At 27.2% G+C, this 23,054-nt stretch overlaps 1 protein-coding gene across 7 annotated transcripts in view; it reads right to left on the bottom strand.

Annotated features, from left to right (window-relative positions):
- Positions 1-448: 448 nt before the first annotated feature.
- LOC100214183 (roquin-1) overlaps positions 449-23,054 on the bottom strand; it is a 28,123-nt gene continuing 5,517 nt past the window's right edge. For 6 of the 7 annotated variants that reach the window (XM_065791708.1, XM_065791710.1, XM_065791713.1 and 3 more), the window contains 15 exons: positions 19,918-20,546; positions 19,618-19,771; positions 19,412-19,459; positions 19,165-19,317; positions 18,863-19,081; positions 18,717-18,758; positions 18,525-18,634; positions 16,704-16,882; positions 16,531-16,617; positions 14,489-14,886; positions 14,167-14,403; positions 14,028-14,065; positions 8,885-8,942; positions 2,624-2,790; positions 449-2,197 (listed from right to left, as the gene is read on the bottom strand). In XM_065791708.1, the coding sequence (XP_065647780.1) occupies positions 2,638-2,790; positions 8,885-8,942; positions 14,028-14,065; positions 14,167-14,403; positions 14,489-14,886; positions 16,531-16,617; positions 16,704-16,882; positions 18,525-18,634; positions 18,717-18,758; positions 18,863-19,081; positions 19,165-19,317; positions 19,412-19,459; positions 19,618-19,771; positions 19,918-20,531 (2,490 nt within the window). In that variant the 5' untranslated portion in view covers positions 20,532-20,546 and the 3' untranslated portion in view covers positions 449-2,197; positions 2,624-2,637. Of the gene's footprint in view, positions 2,198-2,623; positions 2,791-8,884; positions 8,943-14,027; positions 14,066-14,166; positions 14,404-14,488; positions 14,887-16,530; positions 16,618-16,703; positions 16,883-18,524; positions 18,635-18,716; positions 18,759-18,862; positions 19,082-19,164; positions 19,318-19,411; positions 19,460-19,617; positions 19,772-19,917; positions 20,547-22,577; positions 22,726-23,054 lie in introns of those variants that run through there. The other variant, XM_065791711.1, reaches the window with a different exon arrangement.

Consider the following 23,054-nt stretch of genomic DNA (forward strand, 5'->3'; position numbering starts at 1 on the left):
TACTGCATATATTATTTATATATATTAAGCATAAATTAGCAGTGTTACAGCAGTCTTAAAAACACGTTATTGCAACTTTATCCCGCAATAAATTATGCCTAATTCTAAATCGCACAGTTAATTTAATTCGCGCGGTTTTTGAGCAAATGACAAAAAAAGCAGTCAACTTCAACATTAGAGTATAATTTTAATTAAAAAAAACCTTACACAACAGGAAAAACTCAATTTGGGCATATCTTCGAAAACCAATAAAAAATTCCTATGCCTCTAGAAAAAAAAAGCTAAGAGTTAACTATTGAAGATTTCTTTTTAACAATGTACACCTCTGAAAGGTCTAAAAGTCTCGGAGAGTAATAAAAATCTGGATATTGTACGCTATTAGATAATCTGTCATGTCAAAATAAGGATATGTTAAAGGTAATTCACAGGGAGAAAAAAAGATAACAGATTTTTGTAGCATGTTTTCCACAGTATAACAAAACTATCGTTTATAAGATTTCTACAAAAATATTCGTAACCCAATGTGGGTTATGCATATATATCGTAATAATACATGGATTAAAATGAGACTATAAGTTAAAACACTTATGTAACTTAGCAACACGTACTCTTTAAAAAAATGCAGACAAACTTTCATTTATCAAAACAGCGAACCTTTGTAATTAGATTTTGCGTGTTCATAAAAATTAAAAAAAAAATTACGAAAGCTTCGGAAAAATCACGATATTCAAATCAAAATTTAGGACTTACATACAATGTAATAATAATGTAGATATATATCGTTGTTTTTCGCTATGCACGCTGTATAACCAAATTTGCAAAAATAATGCAAAAACACACATTTCGACAGCAATGATGACGACAACAACATGACGACAAAACATACAACTAACATGACTAAAATTTAAACTTTTCTATTTTTGCAAAAACAAAAGCAGAAATCTTTTTCAAACTGCTCAAAACGGAGTTAAAAAATCTTACCAGCAGTGATAATGTACATTCATGTTTTTTAAATAAACATAGATCAAAAATAATATATATCGTTATATCGTGGTTGTGTAACCTAATCTAAAAAACTGACAAGGATACACACAACAACAACAAACTTTTTATAACATATATTTATGTAAACAAGACACGACCAAAACTCCATTAAAACACAAAATCACATATAATGCTCGTTTAGATTATAAAATTAAGATTATAAGATATTACGAAAACATTAACAATTTCGTATTACAGATAAAATGGAGAAAGGCAAATTTTTTCTGACAAATTCACTAACGTAAAACAATTATACGAAAAAACACAAATATAAAGTTCGTGCTAAGACTTAACTTCCACTTAGATATAAGTTTAAAAGACTTTAAATTCTTTATAAAGCAAACAAAATATTGCAAAAAAGAACTTTACAAAACTTTTTTTATAATTCTATTTGTAAACTAAAAAGTGAAAAACTTTTGACAGATTTTTCACTTAAAAAATCTCCATAAAAAACGGAAAAATGGTTAAAAACCCAACAATACATATTACAACTACATATTAAAATTCTGAAAAAGAAGTAAACCCTGCTTCCAATGAAATTATGTTTTAGCACATGGTGTTTATCATGTCATAAACAATATAAAAGTTGCTAAGTAACTAATAATTATCTCGAAAAATAAACTGTACACAGAAAAAAAAAAGTTATATAAAAATGAAACAAAAAATTAAAAATAAAACATCGGGAGAAAAAACTAAAAAATAAAAAAAAAATTAAAACTTTATACTGGTTACAAAAAAAAAACATTATTTATACCCTAATAAAGACACCTTTAAATACTAAAAAAACCTTTTTAAACATTAAGTTGTTATTTTTTATTAAACAGTAAAACATAAGAAACAAAACAATTTCAGCAACGTAACAAATTATTTTATGACGTAAAACCATATATTGTTTATTTTATCTGATATTATATTGAAGTATGACATAATATGACGTCCTACTTAGATAATATTATATATATGACATGATATAAGATGATATGTATATATTTACTACAAAATATTAAACCTGAGGTACATAATTGAACCAAAAAAATGGTCAGCTACCCAAATGAAGCAAAATATAATAAAAATAACTTTTAAAACGTGTGAACCCTCAAACAGGCCATATTAAATATTTCATACTTTTCGATTTTCCATTCAACCAACTTCACTGAAATAAAAAGATAAAATATTGTTTTAAATTTGTCTCTGTAATGCCTCACTTTTTGTATATGTTAAAATTTTTGTTTGGAATAACTTCAGATAAAATACTTCAAAAAAATATATCAAAAACTTGGGTTTACTCACTGTAAACCTGACCCAATCAGTGTTTTAACTAGGTTGATTTGCTTATATCAAAAGTTTACTATTTTAAAGTTTATATCTTTTAACATAGCAACTAAAATTTTTTAACTAATACTAAACTTTTAATAGCATACAATGTTCAGTCAAGACATTTTGGCAGATAGATAATTAGGTAAATTTATTGAAAATTTAAATTAATTAAAAATTGATCAATTGCATATTGGATCGATTATTTAAATACAAAGATACAATTATGAGTCATTGATAAAAATGTAAAAAAAAAATTACTTACAAAGAATAAAAATTTCAATCATCTGAGAGTAATTTAAAACCAGGTGGAGGGCGAACAGCGGGTGTTGTAGGACCTGATAACAATCCCAACAATCCTTGTGGATTTGAGCGATTGTTGTTCAAGTCACCACTCCATTCCTTCATCATAGAATACTTTTTATCATCTATCTAAAAATTAAATAATGTGCATATTATAATAATCAATAAAACAAACAGACATGCACTTAATCCTTAAATGAATTGAATTAGTAGAATTCAGTCTCAATAAAGTAATATTAGATTAAGAATTTAAAAGATTAGAAATAATTGTTACTTATTAAGAAAAAGTTAAACTATTTTTTATTGCAAATTAGAAATTGTTTACAACTTAGTTTTTGAAATCCAGTATCTATTTTTATAAAGAGAAAAAATTTAAAAGATGAAAAAATAAAAAACTAAGTACAATGACAGGTTAGAAATTTATCTTATTAGTTTAAGCATTTAAGTTCATATCTGTTCAGCAAACTTCCTACCGCTTCTTTGTATAATTTGTTTTGCTTTTTTTATGTCAACACTTTTATTTTTACCAATATCAGCATTCTTTTAAAATTCAAAAATTATTAGCTCATGTTTTTTTTTCACACTTGGAGATAATTGAAACAGAACGCTTGCATTTACAAATTTCAGTGACCATTTTATATTTGCATTCTAATGTTATTTTACTTTAAACACTGATTTTTTTTAAATATCTTTAACTCTCTTTTTAAACTTTTTTTTTTTTAACAATGCTTAAAGCATTTCATAAGATTGCGTTAACTGTCATATATTGCAGCAACTGTCACGGACAACAAGACAACTCTGTAAAGCTTTACTGTAGGTTAGGGCAGGTTGATTTTGGAATCAGAGGTTTGGTAATAAAGAGATTTGATTACTAGGTGAAAAAAATGTGCTTGGCAAATCTTTTTTGTTTTAATGAAGTTTAAGTTGAGCTAAAATGATTTTAAATATTGATATATTTCATTGAAATTTTGCAACCCATCTTTACCAATAACATTTTCATACAAGATTGCCGCATTTACACAAAATAAATGAGTGTTATAATTATGTGGAAAAAAGAAAGTTTTTGAAGGATGAAAAATAATGTTTTCAAACAAGCATAAAACACGAAATTGTACAAAAATCAAGTTTGGTGGAAGTCCTGACCCTCTTACAAATACAGAACCACCTGCAAACAGACAGATTATTCAAGATTTTTATTTTCTTAACAATAGTTATCCAAGTTATTGTTAAGAATATATTGTTAAAGATTACCGCATTTACCCAAAATAAATAAATGTTACAATTATGTGGGAAAAATAAAGTTTTTGAAGGACGAAAAATAATGTTTTCAAACAAGCGTAAAACATGTAAGTTTAGCATAGTTGTAAAACTTATAGCTGAAAAAATAAATAACTTAAAAGCTGAAAAAAAGACGGAAAAAAGTTAACACTTGGTTACCATTAATATCCATTTATTGTGTAGAAAAAAAAGTCGGAGTACTTCTAAACATACTCAGGTTAATTAACTGAAGTAAATTTCTACAAAATTAGATAGGCATTTCGATATCAGTTCCTGCTCCTGTGATCTCAAAGTTGGTCTTTGTGATGATAAAAACATCAAATGCAGTCAAGATAATTGTTCTGATACTCAATAAAAAAGTACAATGTTATTTTATATTAATAAATAAATAAGTATTTTTAAATAAAATGAACATTAGTCTATTACTAGTATAATAAAGTTTAATGACAGTATTACTATGAATTTCACATGCAACTGCTCAATATTATCAAATATTTAGATTCCTGTAGAAGAAAGGTTATACTTAAAAGACCAGATAGAGAAATCAGGTCCAAAAGGATTATTTCAACTTGGCTCAGTTGATCTTGAATGGTCTAGAAAAGAATCTTTAAAGAAACATAAAACTGAATATAAAAATGTGGAACAATCATTACAACAAGAAACATCTAAATTACTTCTAGAAATAGCATTATCAGAATCTGATTCAGAATCTGTCATCTCTAGCTCTAGTGAGGTAATTTACTTATGTCTGAAAGAAATCCATCAGGAATTTACAATATTTGGAAGTTTCCAAAGTTTGCTATTGAGTATCAGAAACAATATAGGAAGTTCAATTGGAGCTGCATTAGGAAATGCTCTTATGCTCGATCTATCAGGACTGTTTAATGATCCAACAATTATATCAACTTTAGTTTTCGACAAATCCAAAAGACAGACAAAAGAAGTTGGTTAAAGTATTGTCAGACTTAAAATCCATTGAGAACAGAGAGTTTGTTTACTGGGATGTTGATGGTAAAATTGATAATGAAACTTTAGTTATACGAGAAATAAAAAAAAGATGGTGAGATTGTATTAAAGAGATCAACAAAGTAAGAACATCACTTGACTGTGAATAAAGAAGTTCTCCCTAACCTTTACAGTGGGGAGTATCTTACAAAGTTTTTCCTCTTGTCGGAGCAACAGGAAAAAAGCAAGTTCAGTGCCTGTACGAAGTTCTTAAAGAGTATGATTCTTTAAACACTCTAAAAGCAGTATTGGTAGACAATACTTCAACAAGCACAGGTCATAAACCAGGATTGGTTGTGGAGTTAGAGAAAAAACTTGGATGAAAACTTCATACTACAGGCTGTAATCTTCATCAGAATGAGCTTCCCTTTAGATCTTTGTTTAAAACAATTGATGGAGCAAATGTCACCTAACTATTTTGCTGTACTAAAAGGAAAAATGGCAAATATCAATAATGAGCTTCATTTAGTTGTTAATTTTGGTGTTATTACGTCTCCAATTATTGTTTTAAAAAAAGAAATTTTAGAATTGCCACTGGAAATATGAGTGTTTAATATTTAAGTTGGAAAATTTGGTCCCCTTAATCATTCTGGTTGGTTAACATCGGCAATATGGCTGGTGTCTTTATATGTCTGAGTACTAGTTCCTGATTCTGATTTAGTTTTTTTGGTAACCTAGAATGTCCAAGTCTATGTTCCTACATGGTTCCTCCATAAAAAGAGCAATATGTGACACAAAGCTCACTCAATTATATATTTTATGATATTTAAGTTTGCTAAGCAAGATATTTGCTTAGCAAACGTATGGTTCAATACTTTTTGCCTACTTTCTGAGAATATTTTGTACTCAATGTTAAAGTCAGAAGAAATATATATAAGATCAATAGCAATGCAGAGATTATTTGATATTAGAAATCGTAAAAAAGATCGACATACTATAAACAGAATCAATAAAATTCCAGAAATTAACATTTATGCTTATATATGGTATGGATAAATATTTTTGATGAAGACAGCAACAACTCAAAATGATGAACCAGCAACAACTCAAAATGATGAACCAGCAACAACTCAAAATTTTAATGAAAAAGAGATTGTAGAAAAGTTAGTCTGGAGAAAAAATTGACCTCCCAAATCTCCCTTAACATTCGCAGAGTGTTGAGAGATCTGTACAACTTGTTTCCATGGCTTCTCATACTGTTTTTGGAAAGGAAGCACGTCATAAGCATATTGTAGCAAAAATTCTAAGCTGAAAGCATAGAAAGAGTTTTATGTGTAAATGTTATTACAGAGTGACATGATCATATTTATGTTAATTGAAAAACTAATTTATTGCTACTTGTACATGTAAAAATAAAATTGAATAAAAATGTATATTAATTTTTGAATTTGTCATTACCTCGCATGGTTGAACATAATTAAAACAATTTCTAACCAAATAATAAGATCAATTTTTTTAAATGGAATCTTGTATTTATATAACTTCATCATTTGAAAGGTTTTTAATTAGCAGTATTAGAACTTAACTTATTGGGTAAATTCAACTTATCTGAAATAATTAGAACAATTTTCTATTTTAAAAATATTCTATTTATAACCCAGGCCTCGGCAACTTATTTTAGGTAGAGATTTTTCCTTAAATAATTAAAATAAATCTTCCTTAAATAATAATAAAAAAGAGCTGCAGAATTACAGTTTTTATATCTTTGAAAGAAAGTTTTAAATCAATATACTATGTAATTTGAACAGACTGGAGAGCCACGGAATATTGATAACAGAGTAGCATGAGTCATGCAATATAACCGTTAGATAAATTTTCAATATTTTAAATTTGTGTTTTTTAATAAAATCTGGACCAGAAATTACAAAAGCATTTTGTTAAAGTAATAACATCTAAGAAACAAAATTATTTTTGATTTTGAGTATTTTATTTTGTTTTTCTTCACTTAACTGTCAGTCTTTTTGCTTTTTATTTATTTTATATATGAATTATTTATGTCTTGAATTTATAATACAATGCTGGAAACGCCACAGTAAATGCTGTGCAGAAAGTCTAAGAACACCACTTTAAAGTTAAAATTGCTCATAAAGAAACTATTTTAATTTCATAAAATTTTCCAGGATGTGTTTTTGGATTGTTTAGAAAATATCTCCATAATGCCAAACGATTTTTACCCCGCCCCTGGTAGTACCGCGCTCAACTTGTTTCTCCGCGCAGCGGCCTTGTTCATCAAGGTTCGTGTTTCGGAGTTATAGAGTTGAGAGAGGGTTATAATCACAAGTAGCCTCCTCATCTGTAGTGGCCTTCTGGGCCTTGGGGAGGTGAATTATAATTAAAAAAACAAAAAAATACTTAAATCCAAAAAAAGTTGTAATTTGACTTGTTGTAGCAGGAAAATGGATTGACGTATGTTCTGCTATCACATATTATATGATAACACAACACGCCATATATTATGCCATATTTAACAAGTTTACTTGTTAAAATACGACATAAAGAAAGAAATTATTTCAAAATGTAAAATAATGACTTAGGCAACTTTTACTTTAGGGTGTCAACTTGTTTAAAAGTAATGAAAAATTGATTTAAAAAGTAATGAAAAATTAATTTAATAAATCCTTGATTTTTTATTGAAATCATTGAAATTTGAATTCTCATGAGCTCAGAGGTATAAAACCTGATTTTGCTAAACGTTTTAAAACCATGCATAATTTAGTTTGCACAAATACAAGATTGTTTTTTGAAATTGGCAATAATAACTATATGTGTGATCATTTTTATAAGTTAAGCAAGCAACGATGCCAACTCAATACTCACAAACATATTTTCTCAACAAGTTGTTAATATCTGGAAATAACCTGATATAAGAAGCTGTAAAAACCTAAGCATGAAATCTAATCATCTTATTTCAATAAACTTTTTTTGATTTAAACAAAATCTGTTATATGTTATATAAGTTTGTTTATTATGTAGATTGTTTTATTACTTTTACTAACAGTGTGTTCTAAAGTGTGTTTACTAACTAACAGTGTGCTCTAAAGTGTGTTTACTAACTAACAATGTGTTCTAAAGTGTGTTTACTAACTAACAGTGTGTTCTAAAGTGTGTTTACTAACTAACAGTGTGTTCTAAAGCGTATTTACTAACAGTGTGTTCTAAAGTGTGTTTACTAACTAACAGTGTGTTTTAAAGAACATGTATAACTAACAGTGTGTTCTATAGAACATGTATGCCTAACAGTGTGTTCTAAAGAACATGTATAATTGTTCTAATAAATTTTATATTATTCAAAAGAAAAAGAAAAAATAATAATTTAATAGATCCTTTATTAGAACAAAAAGTATTACGATCAACATGATTAAAATTCTTTTTAAGCTAGTGTTATTAGTATGACCTATTCATACTAGCTAAATTACAATAATTAGATTAAAAAACAACTAATCAAATGAAAGCATTAAATACAAAACCAAAAAAGAAATTTTATAAAAAACTATTAACTAATTTGCTTTACTAAAAAATAGCTTAACTGTAACTTAAGAGAAACCAAGTTCTAAAACTTAAGTTGCCATCACCATGGCTATAGAGCCTAACCTGCCCAAATATTTGCTCTTTGTGCAATGCTGTCTTTTTTACTGTATTTATTTCCCCAAGACTGAAGGTTCCAGTAAAGTCAAGGACGCTACTCATGAACATATTTTTTAATTGTTGTTACAACTCTCTCTAAACTCCAAAACATGATTCTTGACAAACAAAATCACTGACACTAAAAAGCCGCTAAGTGGAGAAAGAGTTGCTAACTACCTGGAACAGGGTATAAAACTAAGAACTTCTTGCTTACAAACCAAGTGCTATAACAATACTACTGTGTTTTTATATTTATTATATAAATTTATATATATTATTTATATATTTACTTTCATAAAATAATAAAAATACATACATCATATTTTTTGCCAAGAGATTCGCTTGATAGATTTCTATCTTCGCTATCTGAGCCCCTAAATATAATTTAATTGAATTATCAAATATGCAAAAAATATTAAAACAAAAACAACAGTTGACAACAGACAAAGTTTATGTTAAAAAGAAATAAAAATATTATTTTGTATTTAAACATTAATCATTTTACCTGAATAATTCATGGAAAAATTTCACTTATTAATAAAAATAAATTCCTTTTTTTTTTAAAAGCATTGTCGCTTTAAAAAGACTGCATGCAACCACTAATTAAAGTTGGAAGATACTGGAAGAGAAAAGATGAAGATTGTAGAGCAAGATAACGATTGACAGATGACTTAAAGGATTGCAAATTATATGAATCAGGAAAGCCAGATGAAGGAAGCGAATTCCAAGTAACTAATGTTCGAGGAAAAAAACTAGACGATTAAGAGTTTTTGGAGCACTTAGGAACAGTCACAGAAAAAAGATGAGACTTAATTGAATGACGAGTAACACGAGAATGAATTTTAGTAGATGGCACAAGAGACCCTAGCTCTTTAGAGCAGTGCCCATTATAGTATTTGTACAAAAGAGAAAGAGAAAAAACATTACGGCGATGTAATAATGGTTGGAGGTTGGCTGCAAGAGCAGGTCTAACTATGTTTACAATGCGTTTTTTCACCTTGTCTTAAAGAGAATCGCATCATTAGAAGATCTGCCCCAGATAAGGCAACAGTGTTCCATACAAGTCGTTAATGTAAATTAAATAATGTCTAGGGCCAAGGATAGAACCTTAAGGAACCCTCTGAAGATACAGAATATGAAGAAAAGTGCTGTCCATCAGGGACAACTTTTATACTACGATTAGAAAGGAAGGATTCAATGATCTTAAAGATGTTGCCAGATACACCATAAGAAAGCTTATGGAGAAGACCAGCATGCCAAACTTTATCAAAAACTTTTGAAATGTCAAGAGCAATGGCCTTAATCTTTCCACCTTTATCTAATGCACGATAAAACCTATCGGTTATTACTGTTAGCAAATCAGCTGTAGAACAAGAAGATAGAAATCCATATTGATGGTCAGAAAGTAAGTTATTAGATTTTAGATGAGAAGTTAAGTGTTTGTTAATTAAGATTCAAAAATCTTGCTTATGATAGGAAGAAGATTAATGGGACGGTAGTTAGACGAATCAGATCACTCTCCAGAATTTTTGAAGATAGTGATAACAGATGCCGCTTTCCAGCAGGCTGGAAAATAAGACTCTGATAAGCACTTGTTGAATAGTTTTGAGAGTATAGACAACAGCTCTGGAGAACACTTCTGCAAGACAATACCAGGTATGTTGTCTGGGCCACAAGCTGTAGTCTAGGCAGGAAATCACTTTAGATACAGAAGCTGGAGTGATACGAATGTCAAGCAATCGATCAACCTGTTTGTTGCCAATATCAGGTAGAACGCAACAAATGGAATCAAGAGATGATATTGATGAAAAGTTTTTAGCAAACAATTCAGCTTTGTCTTTAGGTGAGGTGACAAAGTCTGAACCATACAAGAGAAGTGGAATTAAAGATTTGCCCTTATTATTAATACTATTAAAGATTCTCCAGTCACGAGAGCCTAATTTTTGAGATGAAATACGAGTTTTATGACCTAAGAATAGAGGGCTTTGGCGTTAGACAAATTTTTTTTTAAATGCTTTCTTGCAGTAATAAAAAACATCTATTTTCTGGAGAATTATTTTGCTGATAGATATGGAAGTAACGATTTCGATTGGCAATTGCAGCAACAAAGTGCGATGAAAACCATGGAGGAGAGTGAGGCTTGACCTGAAATTGTCGAGAGGGAACAAAAGATTCCATGCCAGCCTGAATCCACGAAGTTATGTAAGAAGCACATTTGTCGACAGGAAGACAAAAGATTTCTACCCAAGGGCTATCACGAAGAAAATCACAGAAAGAATCCCAGTCAGCTTTAAGGTAGTTGTAGGAGGTAGGATGATAGGGTGATTCAGGTGATGAAGAAGAATGAGATATTAGTTTTAGAGAGATCAAACTGTGATCAGAAGCACCTAAGGGTGAATGTGGAAAAACTGAGCACTGACTAGGATCAGAAACAAGACACAAGTTGAGTAGAGAAGGTAAATGATTCGGGTTGTCTGGAAAGCGAGTTGAAAAGTTGACTATTTGAGTTAGGGATTAAGAAAGGCAAAAGTTGTGGGCTTTAATGCCTGCAGAATCACTGCCACTAGAGCCAAGCCATTCAGTTTGGTGAGCATTAAAGTCACCGACAACAACTATATTAGCTGATGGATAAAGAGAGAGGGCATGGTCAATATGATCAGAAATAACATCAAAAAGAGTGCAGTCTTAAGATGAAGGAGAGCAATATAGAACAAAGAGAAAGGTGATAAAATGAAGTGGTGCTAAACAAAAGCACATTAAAGAATAGTCTGTGACTATTGGAGTCTTTACGAATTAAAGGAAGATAACCATCAACACTAAGATCGCAAGATGAGACAGCTGAACTCAAATTAGTCTCACAAAGAGCAAATAGGTCTGGTGAACTTTGCAAAAGATAAGACTCAACAGAAAAAGTTACTTCGAAGACCACAAATATTAGTGAATGATTTAGAGAACATGATGATGATGGTTTTTTGTGTTTTGTAGTTTTTAGTACTTTATTTATTTTTAAAATTGTTGAAGAACTTGGCTCAAAGTATAGATAGTACTCAGAACACTATTTAATAGCTCAAGCAATTGCCACATTACTATTAATAAACCCTAAGCCGTAACAAAGGGCTCCAAATGTGGTCTTGGAAATGCACACCAAAAGTACAAACAGGGACACTATCCCTGTACAACATGGCACTATTAATACTTTGATATTTTTCAGCTGTTGATGGAATCAGCCTCTCTGAGAGCTACCACAGGGTTAGGGAAACCTGACTACCAGCTGGCCTCAGAACCATAAAACTGAGATTTAGAGCTGTACCCTCATTAGGAGATAATAGAATGAGTTGCCTAGTCATAAAAACAGAGACACAAGCAAAACCCATGCATTGAGTCAAGAAGATCCAACATTCAACATCCTAAACTGGAAACAATGTATTAAAAGTACATCTGTACCATCCTAATTGATGAAGGGGTGCGAGGCTGGTAAACAGATAGAATCTGTTTACCCCTTAATTTCTATTAAGACAACTTTTACTTTTGTTTTGACAGCATTCCACTCTGTACCCCAACTTGATAGCATTGTTAATTTATTAGAAAACATTTACACAGAATTGTGGAAAACCATCTAACAAGGAAGTTCAAAAAACCTTCCTTACTGATATGACTTATTTGGCTAGAGTAGCCTTGGAGCCTCACACCTGATTCTGAGGCCAATTATTTAACCAATGGCTGCTTAAGCTTATATATATATATATATATATATATATATATATATATATATATATATATATATATATATATATATATATATATATATATATATATATATATTACTATTCTCCTTATATAATTAAGGTTCTAACTGACTTTTTTATATTAGGAGAGTAGCAAATAAATCTTTTTTTATCTTTTTTCGATGTCTAAAATTCTAAAAATATTTATTTAATTCTTACTTTTATTTATGTATATTTATATGTTAACCAAAATAATAATACATAAACAAATAGAAAAAAACAATATAAATAATTTTAATTAACATACAAAAAATAATAAAAGATTATTGTTCTAAATTCTCTTAATGTAAAAAGTTTCAGTTAGAACCTTGTCAAACCAACAGGACAAAATAAGAAATACTTACTGACGTAATTCGTTTTGTTAACGAAAAAGTGCCAGAACTTGAGTAAATGCATGTAGTTTTAACTTAAGTTACACAAATTTAAAACAAAAATGTACTTTAACTAAGCATTGTTATTCAAAACTTATTATATATTCTTTCGCATATATTATTAAGAAACTTAAGCTTTTAAACTAAATTTTGGAAAAAATAAAACTTCATCATGTTTTTGTTAACTTACGTTTCCATTTTCAGGCTAAATTAATTCCAATTAATAAAATAATTCATGGTTAAAATAACATTTTACAATGATAAACCTTAACTTTCGGAGGCATAAAAATGACTTAAATTAATTAATTTTAGTACTAAAGGTACATTTTAAATAAACTTTCATGTGTCTACATCAATATTCATTTGCTAAAAGTTGACGAAAAATAAAATAAAATTGGACTACTTTTTTATTTTCTGCCGTGAAATTGTCTATATATATATATATATATATATATATTTTTTTTTTTTTTTTTTTTTTTTAGGAAAGTATCAAATTTAAATAAACCAATAATTGACATGATTTAGAAATGTTGCTTTAAGAATATACTCTTTACATATACATTTCACTAAAGTTTATAAAGAATTAAACAAAAGTTTAAAAAAAAAACATTTTTTGTAACTAACCAACACCAAAATGGAAATGGAAATAAAGGTATCAAAGTCTGTTATCACAATAGTTAACAAGGCTCTATCATATTCAGAGAATTTTGCTAAAATAAGTTTGTGATGCTTACAAAAAGATTTGGATTTGGTATGAGCTAAAAGAGACTCAATACTTGTAAGAACTTGGAAATAGCTCATTCAACTCATATAGATATAGACAAGTTCTTCTTAAGATAAAGAAAATAAAGAGAAAACAAACACTGATCTACCTTGCACTTTTATTTATTCTTACAACGATAACAAAATAAAATCCCTTGAGCTCATTTGTGAAGTTATTTGTTTCAATAATCAGAACAAGGCAAGGGTAGCCAAGGCTTAACCTTTCCTACTAGAAAGACCTCCAAGTAAGTTAAGTGACTGAGACCCAAGCTCTGACCCCACATAGAGTTTTTTTCAACTCTAACATATACCAATATAATTAGATTTAACAAATAATTTTAAATAGGAAATAAGGCCTAATTAAATAAAGTTATTATAATACAGTAGGAAAAAAATTATGCAACATTTTTATATGATTATCATGTAGTAAAACTGACTTTAATGAAGATCATATGAAACATTTTCATGTGATTATAATTAAAGTCAGTTTTACTACAAAAAATTCTAATTGTCTTTATAAAAAAAATCAAATATTTTTCACCTGCAATCTTTTAATTCTTTCCATGACCATGATGTGTTCTAAAACAATCTTAAAACTTTAGTCACTTTTTTAAAGCATACCATTAACTTTTTAATTTTAACCATTAAATAATGTTTTGTGAAAAAACTTGTATTCATACAGATTTTTTTATTGAATCAATTGATGGAGCAGCCCATATCAAAGAATCCCCCCATATTTTTTCATTTGATTGTGGTGATGTTTGTGACATACTGCTTGATCCACTTGATCGAGGAGAACATGTGTCAGAAGAGTAACCCAAAGAGGAACCTCTGCCAGAATCAATAAATGAATCTATTCGAGATTTCCCGCCAAGTTTCCATTCTTCTTTGGAATCTTTCAATGATGAAATATTTAACTAAAATAAAATTAACACTGTATACCAATTGTATAAATCAAAAACTTTGTGTTAGTATTTATAAACAATTTAAAACACAACTCACACTTAATTCAGAATCAGTATTTAATAAAGTGCTAGAGCTTCCAGAAACTCCTCCTCTTGCTAGTGCAGTCCTTGTTGTAAAATTATGAGCAGCAAAAGGTTGACCAAACATACCCGGATACTGCATGTAATCTTGTTGATACTGATAAATAGGATTGCAAGCTTGGATTTGTGGAATTGCAGTCTGTTGCTGAAACATAGTAGGATTGGACAAAAATGAAGTTTGATTATTTTGTAAGTAAATTGTTGGATGTATCTGATGTTCTCTCACATCATAAAAATGTTGCTGTTGTGGCTGTTGTTGGCTGACGTAAGCAACTGAATGGTATAAAGAAGGACTTGATCGAATAGAGACTGGTTGAGATTCAAAAGATGCTGACATATTTACTAAATCTCTTCCTAAATAAGTTTAACAGATAATTTTATAAAAATCAAAAATCAAACTTTATTAGTCAATTTTCAAACCAGTAACCAATACAAACAAAGAAAAACAATGTATTGATATTGGAGTCAACATCAAAGACAAAGCCCAATATTTATGAATCAAGACTTATGATCTGTGTATGGTGAAGCCTTGGTGTACACTATACCAGCTGGTGTACATGGTATACACTATATAGTTTACACCAAAGTTTATAATAAAGCAAGAGTGATCACTCCAAGCCCATATAAAAACACACAATGTTCTTAAGGTTTTTAACAAGAGTAAAATATTACATTTGTCTCAAGAATTGAGAAGAGGGAGAAAACCATAAGTTCTTTACTTAATTTCGTATAAAATAATTTTGATAAAATTTTTTTGAAAGAACTTGTTTAGTTAAACAGTGAATTATGCAAATTGTTTTAAAAAAATATACTATATAATATTACATCTGGTATAAAAGCTTAGACTCTACAACACTCAGTTTAAATTAGAAAATGTTTTTATAGACTCAGACCTCAGAGAAATTTAAATAGCGACATTGTTCAAAAAAAGTATAGTTGGAAAAGTTAAAAAATGCACACAATAGACATTAAGCAGTGGAGTAGTTTTGCTTCTTTGTAGGATATTTTTACCATGATGTTATATTTGATGTAACAAAAAACTTTTAATTTAAAAAACAAATATAAAATTTTATTTCACTTAAAATATAAATCGCTTTACATTATTATATATAATAAAATAAAAAACCCATGTGATTTAAATTTTAGTTAAATATGTTTTAAATAGTATATATTGATTCAGTGATTTGACTACCAGTGAATTGAAAATAGTAATTAACTTTTTTCACTTCAATGAAATAATTTAATTACTACTACTGTCTTTTGAAACCATTCTTTGCCTGATTTAATTGTTGTTGTATTTTATTTTAAAGTATATAAGTAGCTCAACTTTTGGAAACAAAGAAACAAGGAAATCTTTAAAAAATTTTATTAAATGTGTTTGTTATTTAACTAGCATGAATTTTGTTGTAAATTATTTACATAATTTTATTTTTTAATTTTATTTGACAACTTATTGATACTGTTTTTAAAATGTAGTTTAAAAATCCTACATGCAAAAGTTTTTAGGTGTGGTACACACAAAGTAAGTTTTTAGGTGTGTAAAAGTTGCACATTTAAATAAGGCTTTACAACCACCCTTTCACCCCTCCCCCCCCCTCCCAAAAAAAAAAAGAAGCATATAATTTCTTTTTAATAAGCCCTGGTACACAGGTTTGCTTCAGAATACAATTAGCGCATTTGAGCCAAACACCGTTGGAAACAACAATTTCTACAAACTGTTTTTTCTTTGGAAAAACAGTTTCTAACAATTTAAATAATTAAGTTTAAATTTATAAAGAAAAAATTTATTATTTATTATAATATTCTTTACATAATTACCAAACATAAATATACATTGTGAATCAATGAACTTACATAACAAGTATTTTTTTGATGGTTTTTGGCAAAAAAAGATTTAGTCAAATTTTTACCTTAAGGTAGCAACAATAAGAAATGTTTTGGTTAAACAATTATCAAAAAAGTGTTACTTAAAAATAATAATAATAAAAATAAAGCTACCTTCATCAATCTTTGAAATTGAACAAATTGGACTAAATGGTGACCCATTTGATGCATCAATACTAGTTACTTGTGCTCTATATTGAACTGAATTGAAACAAAAATCAAAAGATTTACTTAGCAATGAAAAACTATTAATACCATTAAAATATATTAAAAAAAAAAAACTTTACCTTGCTGAGATTTTGATAAATTTGGAGAACTTTGATTTAAATTAATCTCATCAAACTCGTCTTCAAGATCATTTTCACAAGAATCTGGTGAGCTGTTTGAATTAGCTCTAGAACCCTGGTGATATCCATTTACTCCAGTAGAAACACGTCCAGCTGGAACATTTCTGCGTTTTCGATATCTTAAATTTTTTTAGAAAAGTTCAGATAAAACTAAAAATGTTTTCATAACTATAACCCTTAAAAATTCTTGTTGAACAAGACAATTTTGGGATTATTTTTATTAATTTTTTTTTTTTTTTACATTTTTTAGGGGCTCCCAGAAGTCCTTACGGTCTTATCACGGAGCACCGCAGGAGAGCATTTAACTAGAAGTTCACGCCTCCTTCCTTACCAATGTCGCTTATTGAGCTGGAGCCAAACCCAGGACTTCTGGGTTCAAACCCAGGACTTCTGGGTTCTGAGCCAGAATTCTAACGGCTGCTCAAATTATGAGTAATGAAAGGAAAAATTGTGATTAAAGTAATAAGATGTGTTAGCATGTTTTTATTATTTAGAATATATGGAGAGATTAGGTGGGGCAAAAGAGAAATTAAATTAGGTCAAGGTGGTTTGTAAATGTAGAGCATAACCATAAAGAAAATTAGGTATAAGTTTTTTTTAGATATTTTGGGTATTATATATTAAAAACTCAATAAGGATAATAATAATAATAAAAATAGTATTAATAATAATAATAATAATAATAATAATAATAATAATAATAATAATAATTATAATAATGATAATAATAATAAGAAGAAGAAGAAGAATCAGCACAGGTATAAAAATTGTTAAAAATGGTTTAGAGTATTGAAGAAACAGAGTGTGGAGAAATAGGTGTTGAAGCAATATTTATGATTAATGATTATAATAATTATTCCAAAAAATTACAATTTATCACATTAATCAGCCTCGGCTATAAACTTGACTCTGACCTTATTTGATCAAACATACCCCCATTCCTGGGGTAATGTTTGATAAAATAAAGTCAGAGTTAAAATCAACCTCCAATTACTAAAAGCCATTTTAAAACAAACTCTGTGAATTTAAGGATGTCACAAATGATGTCAGACATTCTCTAATTTATCTTTATTTTATTACCATTTTTAAATACAAAAATATCACAAAAAACTATTACTTGATAAGGCTACAAAAAAATTAATTAAAAAACTCTACTTGAAATATTATTAAAAATTAATTCAGGAGTAATATAATGATTAATAACATTGAATAGTAGATAATAAATACAATTAAAAAAATGCCTATATGTAAAAAAAATAATAAAAGATAATGCAAAAAAAAAATTGGTCTAAAGACAAAGACAGCTCTCCTGCAGATGCTAAATCAAACTGATAACTGGAGTGTAGCAAATATTCCTAGTAATTAAACTTGATCAGAGTCTGCAGCAGGGATGCGAAGTTCTGAAAAGAACTCTGGATTTGAAAGTCACAAAATAGTTATCTCTTCCTGATTTTTGGCATGCAGAAGCTCCAAAAATGTAAAGAAACTTATTGACTACTCTAAGGGAAAACAATAGGACTTTTAGGTTAGAGAAACAACAAATTTTTAAACCTGGAGTGATTGTGTGTAATGGTGATAAGGATTTTAGGACTGCAGGCTAATATTCAATCTTATTTCAACAAATATGCATTTTTGTCCACAAAAAAAGTGCATGAGGAAAAAAATGTGTTTTTTTTGCAACTCTATTTACAACAAACAAAAGTATAACTTTGTACTAAGCTCAAAAATTTTCTTATATACATTTTTTTTTAAATTTCCTACCTTTCAAGTTCCTCTTCTGAGTGAGCAAAATTACAATTAGCTCCACGCGGACATGCATTTTTTTGAATAATATCTCTACACATACTTGTGCGGTATTTTGTATTGATCATCTACACACAAAATCAAACTAAATTTTAATTAACTTAAAAAAAATAAAAATCCAGATAAGTTATTTAATTTGATTTTACTTACTTGAGTCCCTTCTATATTTCCTTTATTTTTACTAGCATAATCCTATAATACAAAACATGTGATCTATGAAATGGTTAAAAAATAACTAATAATTGTAAAAATTTATAATACTTATTAACAAATTATTATTAATTAAAAGAACATACTTTAGCAAAAATTCTTAATCCTGACACAACAACAAGAAGAGATGTCATGCATTCTTCTATATCTTTCCATAATGGTGGTTCAGCTTCAGGATTAGGATCAATGCTGGCTAACTTCTCAAGGTGAATTTGTAGGTCTTGTAAGTTATGCGGATCATCAGTCCGTTGTAACGCAATAATAAGTTCTTGTATACTTGATGAAAATGAAGCAGGAGTTTGAAGCTATAATTATAAATAAAGTATATCTTTTTTATTAAAATACTTTTTTTTTTAAAAAAAAAAAAGGTTATCTGTTTATCACACACCTTGTCAATGATTGACTGCATATGTGATTTATGATCATCATCGCCATATAAAAGAGCTGACCATTGCTCTGGTGATATATGAAGTCCAGCTTCCATAGCAATTTGCACAATTTGTGCATCGTGTTCTTTTCTAAGTGCTGAATATGTTCGATACTGAATATAAAAAACAATTAATTAACGATAAGTGTTTTCAATTAAAGCTAAAAAGACATTTCAAGAAAATTTTAATAAAAAAAAATAAAAACACCTTTTCATGAAGTTGTAGTAATGATGAATCACCATCTCTCTTTGTTACCTGTCATTATTATAGCGTGAAATACAATGTCATTATTATAGTGTGAAATACAATTTAAAGAATGAAATAAATATATAAATCTAATAGGAATTATTTTGCTTTTGCAGTTAAACAGCTTATATAGTTACGGTGAGCAAAGAAAAAATAAAAATTTCCACCTTAAAACAAGAAGCTCTGTAAAGCAACTGCACAACATGTCCAATACTTGTTTTTGATGCCTGTGTAAATTGTTTCTCTAAACGCTGAACTACAAACAAAACTAAAACTTTTCTTGATAGAGAAATCCCATCCTCTAATGATAAAAGTATCAATCTAAATATATAACAGCAAAAATAATTACTATTCATATTATATTTATAACATAACATAATTATGTTATATATTTATATAACATAATTAATTATAATTATAATAGAGTATGAAAAATTAATGAAAAATACAAAGACTTTATTTTTTACCTAAGAACTGCTTCTTGCATAGCAGGACCTAAAAACTGACATCCTCTTTGTCTTACAGCTGCCCAAAGGGCTGTAGATAATGTCTGTGGGCTTTGATGCATTAAAATTAGTTCTTTCACTGCTCTTTCACCAATACTTCGTGCAGCTCTCATAGCACGAGACTGACCTTCCACCTCTGCAAGCTGACAATGTAAAATTGAAACAATTTTTCGCTGCATGGGCCTTGTAAGGATCCCATTACTACTTGTATAATTACAATTAGAACTAGTTATGACAATATTTTGCAAGCATTCAGCTAGGGTTTCAATAGCTATTCTAGCTGCATCAAATTCTTTACGATTTATAATTAATTCAGGAATTTCAACTTCAAAATAATCTGGAATAGTCCCACCACACAAACTAAGTAATGCATAATTTACAGGAAGTTTTGTAATATCATTTTTGATTTCTGCTTGATCAAAGGGACACTGCTGTTTTGATAGTCTTAACAAACATGATTTGCATATGCTATGACCACAACCTAAACTTATAGGTGGCTTCAGTCCGGATTTAAACTCATTTTGACATACAGGACACAACTTGAAGTCTGTCCATTGAGGTGCCTGTATTGGCATTCTATCGAACTAAAGCTAATCAATTTTTTTATTCTTTACTAAAATACCAAATCATTGTCAAATTACTAGAGAAGTATATATAGCTTTTTTTTAAATAAGTTTATATAAGTAGTAAATAAATAATAAATATAAGTAGTATAAAATAATACAAATATATATATATTATATATATATATATATATATATATATATATATATATATATATATATATATATATATATATATATATATATATATAGTATATATAATAAATATAATATATATATAATATATATAATAAATATTATATATATATAATATTTATTATATATATTATATATATATATTATATTTATTATATATACTATATATATATATATATATATATATATATATATATATATATATATATATATATATATATATATATTATATTTATTATATATACTATATATATATATACGTATATATATTATATTTATTATATATACTATATGTATATATTATATATATTATATTTATTATATATACTACATATATATATATATATATATATACATATATATATATATATATATATATATATATATATATATACATATATATATATATATATATATATACATATATATATATATATATATATGTATGTATGTATATATATATATGTATGTATATATATATATATACATACATATATATGTATGTATATATATATATATATATATATATATATATATATATATATATATATATATATATATTATATATATATATATATATATATATATATATATATATATACACACATTTATATATAATATTTATACAAATTTAAGTAAATATAATAAATTCATTTTTTTCTAGCAAAAACTTATTTTAAATGCATTTTATTGCACAATAATTTATTTTTTCTGTTTAGGCTTATACTATTGTTAATTGTAACAAAACAGCAAAAAATATTTTATATCAAAAAATAAAATTATAAATTTCAAAATCCATAAATGTATATTATTAGGAAATAGTTTGATCATATTTAATACTTAGTATGTAGTATCAATATATTTGTAATTTCTATATCAATAATTGAATTTGTGTTGTAAATAATCTTTACAAATTCTTGAGTAACTATACATAATAAAATAAAAAGAACAAGACAGGTGCAAAAACAAAGCTGATTGGTGACTCACCTTAACATTTTTATAACTAAAAAAATATTGTGAGTATCATAAGTAAACTAAAGAATAATGAAAGAATTAAAAATGCAATGGGATATTTTAATCAAGTTTTAAAGAAGTGGGATAGGATAATAATTTTATGAAAAAAAAATGTTTACCCTCCTTCTTTAAGAAATCTAAACAATGTATTGTTTATAAAAGAAATAAATGCATATAAATGAAAAATATAAATGCCTAAAGAAATTTTTTATGAAATTTTTTTAAATGATATGCTTTTTTTTTTTTTTAATGATATGTTTTTATTTTCCTCAAATATATGACAACTTAAAAATGATTAAATACAAATAATAAAACAAGTACATGTAAACACAAAAAGTGAATGTCATTAAAAGTGATCGAATTTCATCTATGGAAACAAACCCTTCAAAAATAAAGAATTAGACAAACCCTTTTAAAAAAAGAAACTTTTATTACTTTTTTAAATAAATAATACAAAATTATTATTTAATATCGAATCTTATAAAATTTAATAAACACTAAGTTTAAAAATAATTTTCTGAATGATTTTCAAAATTCTTGAACATTAACAAATATTACAAAAAAATAAATATTTAAAAGACATACACAAAATTATATATATACATACATATATATATATAATATATATATATATATATATATATATATATATATATATATATATATATATATATATATATATATATATATATATATATATATATATATATATATATATATATATATTATATATATATACGCCCACATTAAAATATGACGCATTTCATTATTATATTTTATATTATTGAATTTATAGTTTTTATATTTAAAAAGAATTTTAAAACATAAACTGACAATATATCAACTCACATTTGAAATAAGCTAAAATGATCGTTAGTAATGTAACACTCATTCGGTATAAGTTTTTCTGTTTGTATAAAAATTCGCTTTCACTTATATTTTACGCTTTCTACGCTGCGTTCAAACTTAACGTCACCGCTAAATCCGGAAACATTCTGTATTCATTTGCACCTCGTGTGCTTTCTATTTAAGAGTAAAGTTATTGATTGGCGTTTAATATTCGTTGATCGTTTCAAGTTTTTAAACCATTCTGATTGGATTTTCAATAAAGATTAAAATTTAGAAATCGTTTGAAAACGAGGTTTTATAAAACGTCATTTTATAAACGTCAATTTAAAAATAGAACAACTTTTATTTATTAAATATCAATAAAATTAATAGCGGTAAAAATACGATAATATATCAAAATATTAATTAGTGCCGTTTTAGAGAAGGTTAAAAATTAAATATATAATACTATAAGTAAAACTATATATATATATATAT

The sequence above is a fragment of the Hydra vulgaris genome, chromosome 02 (genome assembly GCF_038396675.1).
Source record: "Hydra vulgaris chromosome 02, alternate assembly HydraT2T_AEP".
Classification (NCBI taxonomy): Eukaryota; Metazoa; Cnidaria; class Hydrozoa; order Anthoathecata; family Hydridae; genus Hydra; species Hydra vulgaris.